The 18,543-nt window shown below is 46.8% G+C and overlaps 1 protein-coding gene across 1 annotated transcript in view; it reads left to right on the top strand.

Annotated features, from left to right (window-relative positions):
• Positions 1-1,527: 1,527 nt before the first annotated feature.
• LOC119432668 (alpha-N-acetylglucosaminidase-like) overlaps positions 1,528-18,543 on the top strand; it is a 42,553-nt gene continuing 25,537 nt past the window's right edge. Inside the window, 6 exon segments of the mRNA XM_049658349.1 lie at positions 1,528-1,751; positions 9,036-9,173; positions 9,175-9,218; positions 9,341-9,488; positions 15,894-15,964; positions 16,478-16,639. Of these exon segments, the coding sequence (XP_049514306.1) occupies positions 1,743-1,751; positions 9,036-9,173; positions 9,175-9,218; positions 9,341-9,488; positions 15,894-15,964; positions 16,478-16,639 (572 nt within the window). The 5' untranslated portion in view covers positions 1,528-1,742.

The following is an 18,543-nucleotide window of genomic DNA, read 5'->3' as shown; positions in this document are numbered from 1 at the left end:
TCCTCCGTTATATCAGTGTTATCGCGTCTCCGCGCTCGTTGTATCAGCGTGCTCTCGCATCGCTATCACTGTAGCAGCCTTCAACGTCGGTCGAATGCACTCGTACACCACGATGTTCAGCAAATGACGGGGCATGCGCTTGTCGATTTAGAGTGCGACGACGCGCTCTAAATTAGGCCTAACGAAAGTTGCGTCATTCGATCTACCATTCGTGCTGCCGGTAGTCGTCGGCACAGTAGTCCTTCATTCTTCAGGTCCGTCTTCCTCTAATAAAAAAAAGCTTTCTCGCAAAAACATGTTTTGTAGCAGGTGTCCCGCTTTTGGGATGCCCTCTAGCAATCGTTTATCTCGAGGCAAGAGTTCGCACATTGTGCGAAAGTAGTAAAACCTGCCGCGCATGACTATAGGGCATGCGACCGAAGGCCCCCTCAGTTAATTGATTGTTTTCTAATGCTGCCGTAGGTTGCGCAAGATTTCGCTTGTCGACTTCAAGCAAGCCATGTTAACAGGCGTGCGTCTGTTTCTGTTACGTGCCCTATACCGTTCTGCCGTTACCGCTACCACTTGCCTCCCCCTGCGCATGCGTGCAGTTAACCCCGCGCGTGCGCAGAATGCGGCGGGCTGTAGCGATAACAGTATGCTAAAATATATTCTCTCGTTTCTTACTATTTCATTGACAGGCGTTCCTGCTTCTTGCTGGGCAACCGGGCCGTGCTTCTCACTCAACTGAAGGCAAGTGGTGACTAATTTAGAGGGCATTGTTACACCAAGGCGCCACACTAATTGTGTACTGTCAAGGTCAAATGAAATACGAAAAGCGGAGCGACTCCCCGAATCACAACTGGAGGTATATACAGTGCGTGCCGTCGGACAGTCATCGTTGTCCACATGCGCGCGCATGTGGTTTTTACGCAATGTGCGGACCTGCTCGCCCTAATGCGATAATGTCTCCTATCCTGTATTGTTCGATGCTTTGTTTCGTCACCCCACCCGCTGTAGTGGCGCAGTCATTCGTGTCTTTCTTTAGCGAGTACGAGTGCGTCCCATGGAGAGGTTTTACTAGAAGAATGCCAGCAAAGTTGAAAAGGGGAAAAATAGAGACGTTGACAGACAAAGCGTCAGGAAGGTGGATGGAATAACAACTAATCTTTATACTTGAAAACAACTTCCCCCAAGTGCGTATTGAACATGCGAAAGGCACAACTTAACGTATATTCACGGTGAACACTTTATCTATACACGGCAACACTGTTGTTCTTAGGAACACCGATGGCGCGCTTACATACTTTTCGGGGCCAAGGTTAGAGATGTGATAGGCTTCAATCAACTCTCTTTCCGGCTGCCTCTTGGCCTTCCCCACGACTGATACATAAAGATCAGTTCCTGTCGCTTTGTCTATTTCGGCCTCTCGATTCTTTCCTTTATCAAGATTTCTGGCATTCTCCTAGTATAACTATGTACCAACTACAGCCACTCTGAAGTGGAGAGGTATACCGCTGAATCAGTCCCTTGTCGCCTCCAGTCTTTCTGGCAGGGTGGTGTCTCGGTGACGTCATGACCACGCCACAGCACACACGTCGCTGTGCACTGGCCTTTCCGCAGGCGATGCGTTCCGCGCGAAGTCGTCCTCCGTGGCCGATCAGCAAGCCACCGTGGAGGGCCTGCTGCGACGGCTCGTTCCCCAGTGGGAGTCCCAAATCACGTTGCACGTCTTCCAGGGAGCCAAGGAACAGCGACAGGACATGTTCGTGGTGCGTGTACAATCCCCGCTCGCACTCGCTTGCAGTCCGCAGTCCCCTTGCAACCTTAATTCAAGGAAGCTCCTCAGGCCCCATCGGGAATTTCGGTTATACATGCACTGGAAGTCGTAAAGTGTTTTCTAGAGAGCATTTGACAGCGAAATCTTTAATGCGAAGCATTCTTTGTCTCCTTATTGGCACTTCGCGGTGAGTAGGTAGGTAGGTTCCTTTATCCCCTTACTTTAATATACAAAGAAAATAGTGTGGGACCGATGGTGAAATCGAACCTTTGCCGTGGAGCGCAGCAGCCCGATGGGCTCTAAAAATTAGGCCACCATTGCTCCCCCCCCCCCCCCCCCCCCCTTATTACCTTGCTTAGCACATTGCAGCAACAGACAGACAAATTTGGTAAAAATAAGGGTGACAGCCGCTCAAAAACGGACACGAGTTATTCAGATTTTTTTTCATATCAATTATAAAATACATTGATTCACTGAGGAAGTTCAGGCTGTACCCGGTATATGTATAACATATGGGACGATATTGATAACGTTTTCGCGCACAAGACGTATAATTGACATCTGCATGCCTCACTTGCATACGTGTCTTTCATATTCTGTGGAGGCCTAGGAGCATGATAAGGTCATATTGTACGCCTCCCGTGTTTTCCTATGGTAGAAATCTGATTCAATATGGGTATAAAGGCAACTCCTTATGTATGGCACGCTGGAGGATGTCGCAGAAAAATATGGGATTCCAACAGTCTATGAAAACATGTTCTGTCGTTTCCGATTTCTTACAAAGTAAGCATTCAAAGGACCAAGGTACGAATAAGCCTTTGTCTTCAAGCCAGGTCTTCACAGGAGGAGTATTACTACGCAGTTCGAAAAGACAATTGTCGATGATTTAACTAGAAACTTTTTACTCACTTCAGTAGATTTCCTCGCTAACCTCCACTGTATATTGGGCGATGCATGGGTATAGGAGGCATGGTATCAATGAGGTCATTGTACAACTTCTTTTTAGTTACTGTGCTTAAGAATTCGCCAGAAAACCGGGCATTCAGTACTCGACAGGCGGGGACTACTTCCCGTAGGTATACCCTTTGACAGGACCACTCAGTACACTGTGTGACGACACCAGAAATTCCGGAAGAAGACCACATAAGTGTATCCGCATCACTGTGCGGAGAAAACTGTCCTGCGGATCTCGAAATAAAAGAAATCGCGGCACAAGCTGTCACAAAAAAGAAAGAAAAAAGAAATGTGAGTGAGACCAAGGCCTCCTTTCTTAACTGAACGAAAGAGAATACACCGGCTGACTATCTCCCCCTAACTGGATGCCGAAATAAACACCGCAAAGACGCGGTGAGGCTTTTGCACATTGACTCGCGATGTATGTAACACGTTAATTCGGTACCGCACTTTAGACAAAAGAAAAATATTACATATTGCAGATCTGGCAAACACAGAAAAATGACGACCTTGTCACCTGTTAGCATTTTCATTATGTCCTTTTCTCGTTGCACAGTGCCTCTGTGTCCTGATAACATTCAAGGGGCACTCTCGATACTGACTAGGCAGCTGAGACCACTTCAACTTTGCAAAATATCCTGGCTTATCATCCCAATTTCCGTGCCAGACACCACTACCCTTCCAGTTTAGCTGACATCCTGATTGTTTACAATACTTTTCAATTACGGATACATTCTCGCAAATGCTGCCTGTGTATGAGCAAAACAGCGACATCTTCAGCATACGCGAGGACCTTCACGTGGAACGATTGTAGTACGTAGCCAGTTATTTTATCACTATTTGGGATATAGGGAAACTGTGGCTCAATGTATGCAGCAAAAAGCGAGGGTGATATTGAAAATTCCAGACGCACACTTGAACGCACAGGCACAATATATGGCACCTCACCATTAACAATGACACGCGCAGTACAATTTGCATAGGACATTTTTACACCTTCAAAAATGGCATGACCCACGTTCATATTGTCAAGGAAATTGAAAAGGGTTTGATGGGGGGGATACGTGATCAAAGACCATAATTTTTTGCAAGGCCGAATTGAAACAAAGCAACCCGATCCTCAAAGGCATCATAACATTGAACGATTGCACGAGTAACATGGGTACTTGTGGCAACATGACGAGCTTTAATAGCACATGTTTGATGTGGTTCAGCTAGTATCTCTGACACTTTGTACCTGCCTCTTTTAAACTTTCATAGAAGTTTTGTAATCGACGTTGGTGAGCGTTATTGGACGATAAGACCCCACCAACCGTCGGCTACCAGGGTCATCTGTTTTCGGAATTAGTACAATATACGACGAGGCGAATGAAGCAGGTTGTACGTTATGCGATTCAGTCAATTCATAGACTTAGTATAAAAAGTACCACTTAGTCTATCATCAGGTCCCGGTGCCTTTCCTAAAGCCGAGTCATATATTGCATCTTCAATTTCACGGATGCTAATTGACTGTTCAAGGCGGAATTTAACGTCTTCTTCAGATTTTGGCGCAAGTGGCAAACACTCAATTTTGAAGCCCAGCTCTGTCTATCTGCTGTTACCTAAAATTTCACTACAGTAATTCACAAATTCCCGGCGAATTGTGTTAGGATTGGATGTCAGCTCGTTTTTCTGAGTTATTTTGTTGATTTTCTTTTGAAAAACATGTTTTTTCGTCCGCTAATAAGGCACTTAGGCCTACTGGCCTAATACCTTAGGCTGCTTAGCCTTATACCATTAGGCTGCTTAGTGGGCATTAGGCCTACTGGCCACTAAGCTACGATCGTGCCCATATTTCGCCTCGTTCCAACGGCAGCCAGCTCATTGAAACACTGGGCGCATGAGTCACGTGTCACTTCCTCGTCTTCTTCCCTGCGACAGCTCGCTCTTTAGAGGCACCGTGTTAGACTGTACTGTTTATTTATTTTATTTATAACAATGCCCACAGCGCCCGTAGGCATTACAGCGGGGGGAGAAGGAAACAAAGAACCAACCAAAAAAGCAGGCAGAACAAAACATGTACCCGGAACACTTTCATACTCGCACACACAAAAACACTATCTTATTTCAGTGGGTGTATAGAGTTTGAAAACACATCATTTGAAAAAATCATTGCGACATCGGATGGTAACTTGTTCTGTTGGCTTATGGTTCAGGAAAAAAATGACATTTTTAAGCGCTTCAGTTTTGCACGCTATTTCTTTAACCTCATTTTCGTGGTCCAGCCGTTGAGAAACGTAATCAGGCGTGGAAAAATATTTCCCGGGGTCTCTACCTGTTTGAGAGTGGAATATGTTGTGAAAAAGTTTCAATCTTAGATATTTCCTGTGTTGCTGCAGTGATTCCCAACCAAGGCTTTCTTTGGTCTTGAAACACTGAAATTCCTGGCATAATTTGAACAAACAAAACGAACGGCTATGCTTTGAATTCTTTCTAAACTGTTTACGTAACGTGCCGACCACGGATCCCACACAGCACAAGCATAATCCAGAACAGATCGGACATTTGATTGGTACAATGATACCTTTGTCCCCAGTGGCAACATTTTTGCATTTCTGCGCAGGAAACCTAGAACGCGGTATGCTTTAGTTGTGATGTGATCAATGTGACGGCTCCAAGAAAGAACAGGTGTGAAATAAACGCCAAGATGTTTGTGCTCCTGAACTGATAATATCGTGTTTGAATTTAAAGAGTAACAGAAGTCATGAGTTGTTATTTTCCTCGAAAAACGCATATGAACGGTTTTTTTCAAGTTAATGAACATGTGCCACTTGTTGCACCACTCATTTATCTTATACAGGTCATTTTGTAAAACATTGCAGTCATGGGTAGTATGAACAGTCCTGTACAAAACGCAGGCATCGGCAAATAGCCTCATTTGCGATGAAATTCCGGAGCATATCATTTATATAGATGAGAAAAAAAAAGCGGTCCTATGACTGATCCTTGGGGCATGCCAGAGGACACATCAACTTCACGGGATGTTTTGCCATTAAGCACAACTTACTGTCTTCTTAAATTTAGGTATTCTTTTATCCAGTTAACAACCGTACTGTTTATATTATACATTTCTGATTTTTCTACAAGTAAAGAGTGAGGGACAACATCGAACGCCTTCTTGAAATCTAGAAACAAACAGTCACCAGAAAAACCCTTATCCAAAGCTCCTGCTAAATCATGCGTCAACTCAAGCAACTGTGTTGTACAGGAAAATCCACTATGAAATCCATGCTGCTGGGGGCTGAGCAAAGAGTGCACGTTCATGTGGCTCATAACATTACTGTAAAGCACGTGCTCAAGTATCTTACAAGCAACGCTAGTAAGCGAGATAGGCCGGTAATTCAAAACACTACTTCGCGGTCCACCTTTATGCACAGGGATGACATTGGCAAGTTTCCAGTCATCCGGTAAAGAGATTTCTAGTAAAGATTTAGTAAAAATTACGCACAGGTATTTGGACACTTCCCGTGGGCACAAAGAAAGCAGTGCCGGTGACAAAGCATCAGGCCCAGTTGCTTTAGACGCATTCAATGTCTTGAGAACGGCCTCTATTCCTCGTTCGTCGATCATCGATATCGTCCATGGGCTCACCCAACACTGGGGTGGATCGCGCCACAGTGTTTTGAGTGTCAACGTGGGCAGCATACACAGAACTGAAAAACGAGATGAAGCACTCGGCTTTTTCAATGTCGTTATGGACGGTAGCACCGTCACTATCAAGGGCCGGTATTGATAATACATCTTTATTGTTCATTTTAAAGAATTGTCATAGTTCTTTCGGTCTTTTTTGTATGCGCAGGTGGAACGTGCTGAAGTACTTATCTTTGGCTGTCTGCATAGCTGCCTTCATCTCTTCAGTTTGGTTTTTGAGTTTATCTTTAAGCTTCAGCGAAGGGTTTTTCTTATAAGCAGCGTAAACGGGCACTCTCTGCCTGGCCTTACATTAAACGTGTCGCGAACACCATGTCTTACTTTTGCTGCGCCGCGCAGTCATAACCATGACGGTGCATATCTTTCACGCATCTCGAGCAACTTGTTCCTAAATACGTTCCATAGCTCTTCCATATTCATGAATTCAGCCTGTGTCTCAAACTCATCATAGTAGGAATCTAGAGCCAGGGTCATATCACTGGCACGTGCTTTTGACAGCTGTAGATACGCCGTGGACCACTGTTAGCAGCTCTCACATACTGTAAATTCATATCGCACAATATAACTTGATGGTCGCTTATGCTCGGCAGCACTGTTGTAGAACTCACCTCCTCTGGCGTGTTAGTGAGAAATAAATCTAAAACATTTTTTGCCCTTGTCGGCTCTAGAACTAGTTGTGTTAACTCGAAGAGGCGACATATCTTCAACATTTCTTTACTTGACTGGCTGCAAGCGCTGGAACTGGGATCTGCTAGAGACCAATCGATTTCTAGAATATTAAAATCACCGCCTATAACTAGGTAATCAGTGCTCACTGTTTCCATTGCCGCGGTAAGCTCACCTAGAATATTAACTTTGCTTCCTGGTGGGCGATAGAACGAACATACCGATAATGACCTACCGTTCTTCAATCTAATCTCTACCCACGACATTTCACTTTGACTGCGTTCAATATCAATTACCCGGGAGCACTATCTGCGGGACCGGCCCACTTTCTCGCACTTTCCTCGTAGCAGATTGCGCTACGTAGAAATTTCGACGTTCCATTACCTTAATGATCGCTAAAGCTAGTCATGTTTTAACATATCTTCTCTGGATTACAAATGCCATTGTCGTTTTAACACACCCCACATTACATAGCCAAATGTGCGTATGATTGTATAAGACATGGTTACTGATGACGTCACAATCCACTACGGCGTGCCTCATAATCAGAACTGGCTTTGGCACGTAAAACCCCAGAAAGAAGAAGAAGACAATCCGTGTTTCTCTCGCCTAAACGCTCCTTCACGACCCATTTAGAACCCGATAATCGCCATGTCGTAAGCTCGCGTTGAAGGGCCGGCGTGGCGATTCCTTTGCACATTGTACACCTAACACATTTGACAATTCTCTCGTCAGCTCTTCCACTGCTGCCCTACAGTAAGCTGTGAATTCGAATGTCATGCCTGTCATATATTTTTCACTCATTTTCACTGACTGATTGATTGCGCACCGGCAAAGAAACGTACCGAACTTTTCCGTTAGACTCTTTTCCCATCCCAAAGCTGGTACAATACGGCAGGAACTGGCGCGCGCGCTGTCGCTTCTATAGAAACAACTTGTTGCAGTGCGGCGTGACCGCACACACCAATTGTCTCAAAAGGCCAGTTGGCGTTTTGCGCTTTGGATGGGCAAGATAGGGGACGTTTGTAGGGATCCAGGTTTGATTTCCCTATTGGTAACGTAATTTCTTTTTTTGCTGAAGAGGCACGAAACGAGGCGAGACAGGAATCTATACCTACCACGAGGTGCCTGGCATGAGGCAATTTTTCGCATTAAAAATTTTTGCGAGGCATGTATAGCGGGAAAAGTTAACACCAAACTCCTCAGCCCACAAAAAACAACTACAACCTAATTGTGCGATTTTGTATATATAAAGTGGCTGCGTATCTAAACCATGGTGGACACTGAAATAAAACAATTGCAATTTGCCACCAGCACACGCTAGGCGACCTGGCCACATTAGACGACTTACTTAGGCGGTAATTTTGTCACTTTTTAAATCTCACTGTGAACGAGGCTCTCGTGCGGGAGCGGAAGCGTCAATATGAAATCATTTGTGGCAAGTTCTTGATCTCCCCATTTAAGTACAGCTTGAATTCTAACACGTTTTAGCCACAGTCAAAAACATGCGATCGCGCACATCTTGTTTTCCCGTTCCTGATGTTCGAGCTCTGCTTGCGCACTAACGAAGTGTGTTACACCAGCTAGACTGCGTGCACCGGCTGTGATGACTCGACATGGTTCCTCTGCCCTCGTGATCATGCAGGTGTCCTAAACACGTGACATGCTTTCCTCTGAGCTGTATCTCTGGAAATGTCTGTCATCAGTAAAAATTATCGCTGTCTTCTGCACCGGCACAGCGCCTGCAACTGCGGAACATCATGAAATCACATGCATTGTTGAGTAAACACCCACTGAAACACACAATACTGCCACGGCAGTGAACACATTCAAGATAACAGTCACTGTAAGTACAGTGATATAACTCCTGTAAAGAAACACGTTGTAACGGGTTTTAGGGACAATTTCAGTCATAAAAAGAACTGTGAACGCACTTGTTTACTTATTTCCTTCCCACTGTACATAGGTGGAGACGTTCAACAACAGCGTGTCCATAACGGGATCGAGCGGCGTAGCGGTGGCCACAGGTCTTTACTACTACCTGAAGAAGTTCTGCAATGTTCACGTGTCCTGGTCGGGCACGCAGACAGACTGCCTCGGGAAAGCCGCCTCTGGTTCCGAAGCCAATCGTGGTCAAGCTCAACGGAAGGTGAGTTCGATCTATTTGCGTTAGTTAGCTGGGTACGCGTCTACTTTTCCGTCTCACCTGTCCCATGAAGCAGTGTTCCGTAGCGAACAAATGTTTATGCTGTCATATTTCCCTTACTGCAGGTTCCGCTACTATCAGAATGTTTGCACGGCCAGTTACTCCATGGTCTGGTGGAACTGGACACGCTGGGAGCAGGAAATCGACTGGATGGCGCTGAATGGCATCAATCTGCCGCTGGCCTTCACGGGGCAGGAAGAGATCTGGAAGAGGGTGAGACTTATTGCAGAGGGGACGGCATGGTCGTCGTTGTTGTGACGGCTTACGTCCGCCCGGAGGTAGGCTTAACGAACGGGCATCCGGAGGTAAGCCTAACGGCTCGGCTTCCGGTTGTAGTCCCAACAGCCAGACATTCTTCATACAACGATAGGACGCAACACATCAAGGAAAAAAAAAACAGGTGAAAGGAAAGAGCGTCTTTCCTTTCACCGCTCTTTCCTTTCACCTGTATTTTTTTCCTTGATGTGTTGTGTCCTATCGTTGTATGAAGAATGTACCAACTAGCCCGACAACAAGTTTTATTAAGCCAGACATTCGAAGATAATGACCAGAAATGCAAATGAAAACATTGATGGGAAGACTAAGAAATGTCTTTTCTTCCTTATGTCGCCGTATACCAGAGCTTTGCAGTATACGACTTTTGCGAGAGTGACATGAGCCACTTAAGAACGGTCTACAGTCGTTTGTAAAAGTTGCTTCACGATATTGAATTGATTGAAGTGTGTTAGGCTATATAATGGTGAGGATCACAAACAGCGCGTGCATAGTCTTACTTAGAGCGGACACTTATAACGTAAGATAATAATTTTACTTTTACGATTCGCCCGCTCGTTCAGTTCTATATGCTGGTATGAATGATAAACTGCTGAAATGTTGTTGCATGTACGCAACTTCGCGAATTCCCGCATGGCATGTAAGCTCCGCACATTCCACAATAATTTCGCTGTGTGCACTTTATTCCTCGAGATGGCAGAAAAGATCAAGTCATAGGGATAACAACGAGCTACGCCTAGGCACACCGCGCACCGCTGTTGGCGCACTTCAGCTCATCAGCCGCGGTCCAGTACAAGCTCGAGAAAACAACGGACGACAGCCACGTTCGAAAAGCATTTATTACGACCGCAACTAACACTTCTAACAGGCCAGCTAGCTATATATAGTGAGCGGCGGTGGAGCCTTCCCCACTCGCTGTTTGCTGGTGACTGAAGAGGCTCGGGCGCTGTGTTAGGTATCTCACGTGACACGTCCGGCGGCGCTGGTAGAAGCTTGCGATTCCCGCGGGCTGTCCGCGAAAGGAAGGCTTCCTCTCTCCCCAAACCTGCTTGCGTCCGACGCATGCAGGTTTGGGGAGAGGGCAAGCAGGTTTTCCGCGCGTGCGACCGTCATGGGACGCGAGTGCGAATCCCCGAGACGAGGCACGCAATCAACGTGCTCCCGAGCTGCCGAGCCCACGCCAGTGTGGTGGCGCCATCTAGTTAAGGTACCTGCAAACGCGGCGCGCCCGACATGTAAGTTGCAGTTGTAAGGCTTGATCGGGCTCAGCAGACTGCTGTGCAGAGAGCATTACAAGCCGCAGCTCGCCGTCGACGCCGGACGGACAGTTCAGATCGTTCTCGTCAAAACGAGAACAGACTGCCAGAAGACCCTGTTGTGCGTGGTGCCCAAATTGTAGCTACTCTTGAGCCGCTCCACCAGGTTTCGCTGTGACTGTGCTGCGTGTGCCGCGCAGGCCTGTGACTGTTTGTCTCTGGGCGGTTGTGGGTTCTGCATCTCTGCTCTGTAGTTTCGCGCAGTCTCGGAAGCACAGTCTGCGTAGGGTGTCTCGTCCCGTTGCTGACTGGGTGAGCTTTAACTTTTGCACATTGAGCTGTGCCTCCATGAGTTCGTCGAAGGCATTCGAGACCCCAAGGGCCATAAGGAGTTCCGTTGAGGTCGTTTGGGAAAGCTGCAGGGCCGTTTTGTAAGCTCCCCGCAGATAAGTTTCTATGGAGTCTTATCTCTGTCTTTAGCAATTTGTACTAGGGAAGACTGTATAGGATTCTACTTTCGATAAGACTTTTGACAAGCCGAATTGTGTCGTCTTCTCTCATGCGTACCTTTGTACTCACGGCTCTTCTGATCAATCTAGACACCTGTTTTACGGACGTATGAATGCGGTGGAGGTTGACGGTGCATCTTTGGTTTGACTGAACTCACATGCCCAGGATGCAGATGGTATTTTTCTCCTCTATCTTTGTCCCAGCCATGTATGCCTCCAATTTGTGTTGCACATCCGCTGGGACCGATCGGTTGCCCTTGCCTTTCCATATCCTAATTAACTCTGAATTTTGTAGGGCGCATTGCATGCTGCGTTCCATCACGCATGCCTCGATGATGCTTGCGGCTTCCTGCAATCTCTGCTTCTTTTGCCCCAGCGAGCCTGTGGTAGTCTAGACCGTGACGTCGTCCGCATACATAGCGGACCGTATATGCGGCTGGCTCTGGAGTGTCCTAGCTAGGCCTAGTATGGCTACGTTGAAGAGGGTTGGGAAGATTACTGCTCCCTGTGGTGTTCCGCGATGTGGCACTTGCATTAATCGCGATTGTAGGGTGCCGATCTTGATTTCCGCCGTGCGATGACTTAGAAAGGCCCTCACGTAATTGTAGATTCTTTCCCCTCATTTTGTGTCGGCGAGGCCGTCCCGGATCCCCTGATGGCTCACGTTGTCAAAGGCGCCTTATATGTCGACGGCCATGACGACGTGCTCACATCCTGCTGCGGGTTGTATCAGCACCTCCTCATTTAGCTGGAGCAGGACGTCCTGAGCTGAGAGGTGGGGCCTGGAGCCAAAGATGTTGTGCGGCATTAGGTAATTGCTTTCGAGATGGTCCCGCAGCAGTTTGTTTACGACCCTCTCGTACAATTTGCCTAGACATGACGCGTGAGGGAGATGGGGCGCAGGTTTGCTACCTCCAATTTCTTGCCGGGCTTTGTGATTAGGATTACCTGGGAATGTTTCCACTGTTGCGGGATGGTGCCAAGTGCCCAGTGCTCGGTAATGAATTTTGTAAAGGCCGTGATTGAGCAGTCGCTCGTATTTCTTATCATTGCGTTGGTGATTTTGTCCGCTCCCTCTGCCGTATTCTTTGTCGTGCGCATGGTCGTGCGCGTCGAACGCATGGTTGGGCTTCCCTTGATATTCTGCGTCGTAGGGGCGGAGTGCCATGTCTCCCCCAAAACATAGATGTTTGGGAGAAAACACTATGCCGTCCTGGGCCCTTGAACAGAATTTCTACTAATTAGGTGGGGGATGACCGTTTCGGCACCGGTATAGTGTTCGATTACCGTTACGTATTTGTGTATTAGCGTTGATGCCCTGTGCTCTTCTTCCGAAGCAGTATAAGCTTCATAGTCCTGCTACCTTGGCACTGTTCCGACTTCTTGGAGTGCTACTGCGGCCGGCGGCGTCTGTTGGGACTTAACCAGCTGCTCCAGCAGTCCCTTTTTACGCCGGAACCCTCTGCAGTTCCACTGCCAGACCTCTGTGGTTTCCCTAAGGCCCCTGTGGCGTCTAGCCATGACTTACTGAGGGGTCCTGTCCGAAGGTTTGCAGTCCGAGCCTATTATAGGGCTTTCTGCCCTCTCTCTAATAGTAGTGCCCGTTGTTTGCTTTCTTATTAGCGGCCTGCACTCAATTTGTATGGCTTGTGTTCTCTTTTCTATTTTTTTCTTCTTGCTCGGCGAATTTCGGATCAATGTATTCTGTGAGGCGGGGGATTATCGTCTCTACCAGGTGTTTTACTGTTGCCTCCGTGACTGGTGTCACGAATAATTTACGTGCGACGAGTTAATTTTGTTGCAACGATACATGACACTATACATTAGTTTTTGTGTATGCATGAAAGCGTTTTCAGTGATTAGTTTCTTTGGCAGTGCATATAGCAAATATAACATTTTTTGTTCCCGGTATTGAAAAATTAAGGTATGCTCGATTAATTTGATAGCGTTATTCAATTATTAGTTTTTTTATGTGGACCACAATATACTACTGCGTTTGTTGTTTTGCTGTACTGTTATATTTTATGTATATGCTGTCTTTCAGGTATAAGTTTGTGTGTCGGGCCAACTGTGTGCTGGTAACTGAGGCCCAGTCAGGCGAAAATCCTACTCTTTCGGTTCCCTATTTTGCTTAAAAAAGAATTAAAAAAGGAACTTTAAACTGAAGCTAAGTTAGAAGCCTCAAATTTTTGACAACCCGTGATCAGCGGCATCCCTCAGAGTGCGGCTTTCAATTTCAAGCCACGCCTGATCACTCGAAATTTTTTCAGCACGAAGATGCCTTGATAAACACAAGCCGGCCTCATACGCAGGCGTTTATGTGACACGCATTCGCCACATAACGTCAGCACGAGCGAAATTTTCCAATTGCCGGTGGGCTGATACGCGCACCATGAAGTGAAGTGATGGAAATAGGCCAGCGGGTCTGAGCGATACTCCTGTGTGTTTTTCTTATCGACTCCGCAAGTGGTTGTTCAGCCGCAACTTTCGCGTCATAGTTCTCGGCAGGCTTTTACACTGAGATGGGCGTTTTCAGAGGCATATTGTTGCAGGGGAGCGAGCTTGCCACAATCTGGAACAATACGAGTGGTACTGACGACGCCGCGCAAGTCCGGGTCGACTGCTGCACAAGATCACGCAAGACGCCGATTTGTTGAGGCCGTGTTCATTGTTCACACGGAATGGAATACGTTTTTCTTTATTTTTAAGTGCGAATCACTAAAGGGGCCCGGGCTGTCGGCGTCTATGGTCTATGGGCTGTCATGGTCACGTGCATGGACAGGGTCAAAACAAGTGCAGAATTGATCAAAACCGATTCAAAACAAACTAACATGATTTAGATTAATTTAGAGGTTAGGAATACTCATGAATTAATCGAATAAATAACAAAAATTTGTTAACATCGCTTCTATCATGAGCAAAGGCTTTGGCTCCATGTGCGTGGCGGTTTCCCACCAGTTGTGCCTTAGCACAGGTGTAAAAACGGAGGATGGATTTCTAAACACAAGATACAAACAGGATAAAACAAGATAAGCACAAGGAAAACACAAGGGAAACACCGGCGAATTACTGCTTCGCACTTCCCCAGCTTTCACGTTGAGTGGAACTACATTACCGCCGAGTTTACCAAGGCCATGCACTGTCCCGGACCGGTACCCAATTATTATTATTGCGATAGCAATTATATGGACACTTCCACCGGATTTCTGCCGTCGCCGTCGTCGTCGCCGTCGCCGTGAGGTTCCGTATAGATAAAATCTTCGCCGCGCGCCGTATGCCCGAGCGGAAGCGTGCGGGGACGCACGCCATCACGGAGAGCGCACGCACTCAATCTTCCACGCGCAAGCAAGGAAGCGGGAAGCCAGCGCCGGAGGGAGCGCGGGGGGGGGGGGGGGGGGGGCATTTCTACTCTGCCAACAACCGCGCTCGTCGCTCGCACCGTGGCTTATCTCCACACGGCTCTGACCTTTATGCGCTGTGCATTCGCCGCTCAGTTTCCGTTGAAGCGATAGACCGCACGTACCTTCGCCCGCTGCGGCGTATATGCGCTTGCTGCCAGCGTTTTGACAGTCGTTGTCTGCAGTCATTCAGTGTGATCTATTCATGTTTGTTTGTGCGCGCTCACACCACAGTTAGTAATAGTCAGGCCACATTTTCCAACGCACGCTACACATGCAATGCTGCCCGGATCGGCAGATCAGCGCTACAGGTGTGTCCCTTCGCACGCGCTGCCCACGGGCAGCGCTTCTCATCAACACCACCGTTTCACACGCGCCTTCTCGTGGTCATCGAGTCTCTCTTCATGTCGGTCTACTTACGCCGCAGCACACCTGCTTACTTAATCAGCTCATGTTTACTACAATTCATATTGCTACCAAAGCCGCTCACCTTACTTCGTATGACATTGCTGTGTTGCTATCGCATTCATTGCTTCGCCCTTAGGGCGAAACTGTGACATCAAAAAAAAATTTTTTTTGACGTTGGCAGCGCGCACGTTTCTCTTAACCTATTTCTGGATTCTCTTCTTTCTCTGTTTCCTTGTTTCATTTTTTACTTGTTAATGTATGTTTGACTGCTGAGGAGGAGGTCGCGAGTTCCGATTTCTGCACGGACACAAGAAACACAGATTGCTGGAATGATTGCAAAGCTTCCCCACTGCACGAAGAACCACATGGACTGTTATCATTGCTTGAAGACGTAGCGTTTACCTGCAGTGATGGCTCATGTGTCTATGGCATTATGAAGCTGAGGACTAGGTCGTGGGTTCGATTCGTGGCCACGGTGGCCGCATTGTGATGCGGACGTTGCGCAAAAGCGATAATGCATATCGTGCTTTGGACGCACCTTAAAGAACCTCAGGTGAGCAAAATTAACCTGGACCCTTCGATGGCCCAGGATGCCTTGTCGATGGCGTTGCGATAAAGTAGTGTGCCTCGAAAAGGCATTATTGAACGAACAACCTGAAAAATCACGTACGTCTAACGACCTGGACGCATCACGTTCAGAAATCAGCAGTGAAACTCAAAATGAAGACTTTTTTTGTCCGCTGTGGTTGATACCGTACTCTTTTCCTCTTGCAGACATTCTTGAAACTTGGTCTAAAGCAGGCCGAGATCGATGGATTCTTTTCTGGCCCAGCATTCTTGGCGTGGTAAGCTGTCGAAAAAATAAAAAGTGCCTGCTGTGTAATCTTGAAGCCCTCCCTTCTCCTTAACACTGAAGGGCGCACCAACACAGATTTCAGTCTCACACTGTTCCAGTTCCCATTTGCGATGAGGCAAATGCAGTTGTCACCCTTTACTTTTGCTGCATACTCTGTAGTTTTAGTTAAACAAACCCATCACTGCGCGTGCTCATAAGGCCCTACTTCTTACATACTGTGTGAACACGTGGTTTGATTCATATGCGGTGACTTACCGTGCAGTACACCCAGCTTCATTCAAAGGAACAGTAAATAAACTAATATGCCTAGCTAGATTACTAAGTTGGAGTTGCGGTTATGAACGTTTGCTGATTTGTGTCGCCGCTGTAGTAATGCGTTGCCGATAGAAAATACATCATATACACTGCAGTGCTTTTAAAATTTTGACTCATTTTAGCCAATGGTGAGTCTTCAGCGGCATCGCAGATACGTGCTGAGCTTTTGCCCCCATCTTATACGCAGGCAAAGGATGGGAAACTTCCGCGGTTTTGGCGGTCCACTTCCGGAATCGTGGCATGTGCAACAGGTGGCGCTGCAGCACCGCATACTGCGAAGGATGCGGGACTTCGGCATGACACCCGTGCTGCCAGCGTTTGCTGGACACGTTCCACGAGCAGTGGAAAAGTACGCACTATAGCAATTATGTCATTTGAGAAGGGGCGACTTAGTTTCAACTGCGCATGCTCAGTGACTGCGCACTGCCCCGCTGCCACCAAACGCAATGATATGTGTTATAGCTAGACGAGTGTCTTGTGCATACAGGAACGATATTGAACAGTGCATTTTTTTCATATCAGTGATATACGTATGCTTCGCCTTGATTTTTGAATGTACTTTTCTGATTGCTCATTAGAATCTGCGCTATTTTATCTATCTTGTGTGATCTAGAGTAGACGGAACAATTTTTTGGGTCCGAAACGCCTGTATGATCACGACATATTAATGAAAGAAAGGATGTAAATTAATGTGAATTACTGCAAAACACCGGAGAAGCTCCGTTGTCTGAAAGAGCGGGCCCGATCTTTGATAAATCTTTAACATTATTCATTGATAGTACAGGCGCTCGCCCTTTATTTGGAGAAGTTCTCAATATCGTAAAATAAGAAAGCGCTCACTTGCGTACTTGAGGTGGGTAAGAAAAACACTGTTCTGGCTCAGATTTATTCGACGGCTTCTGTGAGAAAAAAAAAGGCTGCAGAGTGACGGCCGTGTTAACGCATATTTAAAAATTGCTTTCAAGCCTCTTCGATGGCACCCTTTTATTTGTACGTGGGTCATTTTTGATGCGAAAGCATCAAATGGCCCATTGAGCGAAAAAGCCGGCGTCTGTCGTCTGGAGCAGCGAAACGGCACCTAAATTCCCCATTGGCTGTGGGGCTACGTCACGTGCGCGCCTCGACAGAGCAGAGCGGGCGCAAGGGTACGGCTGCTGATGCGCTGGCTTACCAGGTGTTGCGTGAGGGGAGAGGACATCGCCGCGACGCCACGTAACCTGCGCTCTTGGAAGCCTGTGTTATGCGCGCGTTCTAACTTCGCCTTGGTAATTGCTACAAAGAAAAATAATTTATAAAAGTAGGATAAATTCGAAAGGAAAAACGTTGGCGTTAGTGAGTTTCGGGAACGTACGACCCCACGCTCAAAAGCCGATTGCCTTACCCCGTGGATGACGTCATGCTACTAGGACCGAAATTTCTATTGCCAAGCCCCGGCGTGACGAAAGCGGTGAAGTCAAAATCACTGCGGCTTACAGGGGAGCGTCCCCATTAGATTCTATGGCAGTCGGGCCAGGTAGGATGAGGTCACGGATTGAAGTGCACCGGTCTTGTGGCGCCATCCAGAGGCGTTGGCCAAGCGTCTAAACGCGCTCTCTTGCCCGCGTGGAGTTCGTAACTCGAAGGACCGCTGATCGGCGTTCAATTGGACATTATTGCTGTCGCATTCACAACTCATAAGTGCTTAGGTGTCCTCGGATGTGTTAGTCTCGCCATATGGCCGCCATGTTTAATGTAGACGAAGTTACCCCGGCTAACCACTCTGCTGTTCATTAAAGAGTGCACTGTCGATATATATATATATATATATATATATATATATATATATATTCTTCTTATGATATATATATATATATATATATATATATCATAAGAAGCCAACAAACAATGACACCAAGGACAACATAGGGGAAGTTGCTTGTACTTACTAATTGTACTAAAGGAATGATAAATAAATGGAAATGAAAATTCATGAAATGAAATGGATGGAATGACGGCTCCGCGGTAGCTCAATGGTGAGGAGAGCATCGCGCGCGTAATGCGAAGAGGTTGGTTCGTTCCCCACGTGCGGACAGTTGTCTTGTCGTCCAATTTCATTTCCATTAATTTATCATTTCTTTAATTCAATGAGTAAGTAGAAGTAATTTCCACTATGTTGTCCTTGGTGTCATTGTTTGTTGGCTTTTTATGCTATGATTAATAATAATCGGGCCCCTAGGTTACCTTTCTTCTCGTTCATATATAATATATATATAT

Source organism: Dermacentor silvarum, chromosome 11 (assembly GCF_013339745.2).
Source record: "Dermacentor silvarum isolate Dsil-2018 chromosome 11, BIME_Dsil_1.4, whole genome shotgun sequence".
NCBI classification, from domain to species: domain Eukaryota; kingdom Metazoa; phylum Arthropoda; class Arachnida; order Ixodida; family Ixodidae; genus Dermacentor; species Dermacentor silvarum.
This window is presented reverse-complemented; position numbering and strand designations above follow the sequence as displayed.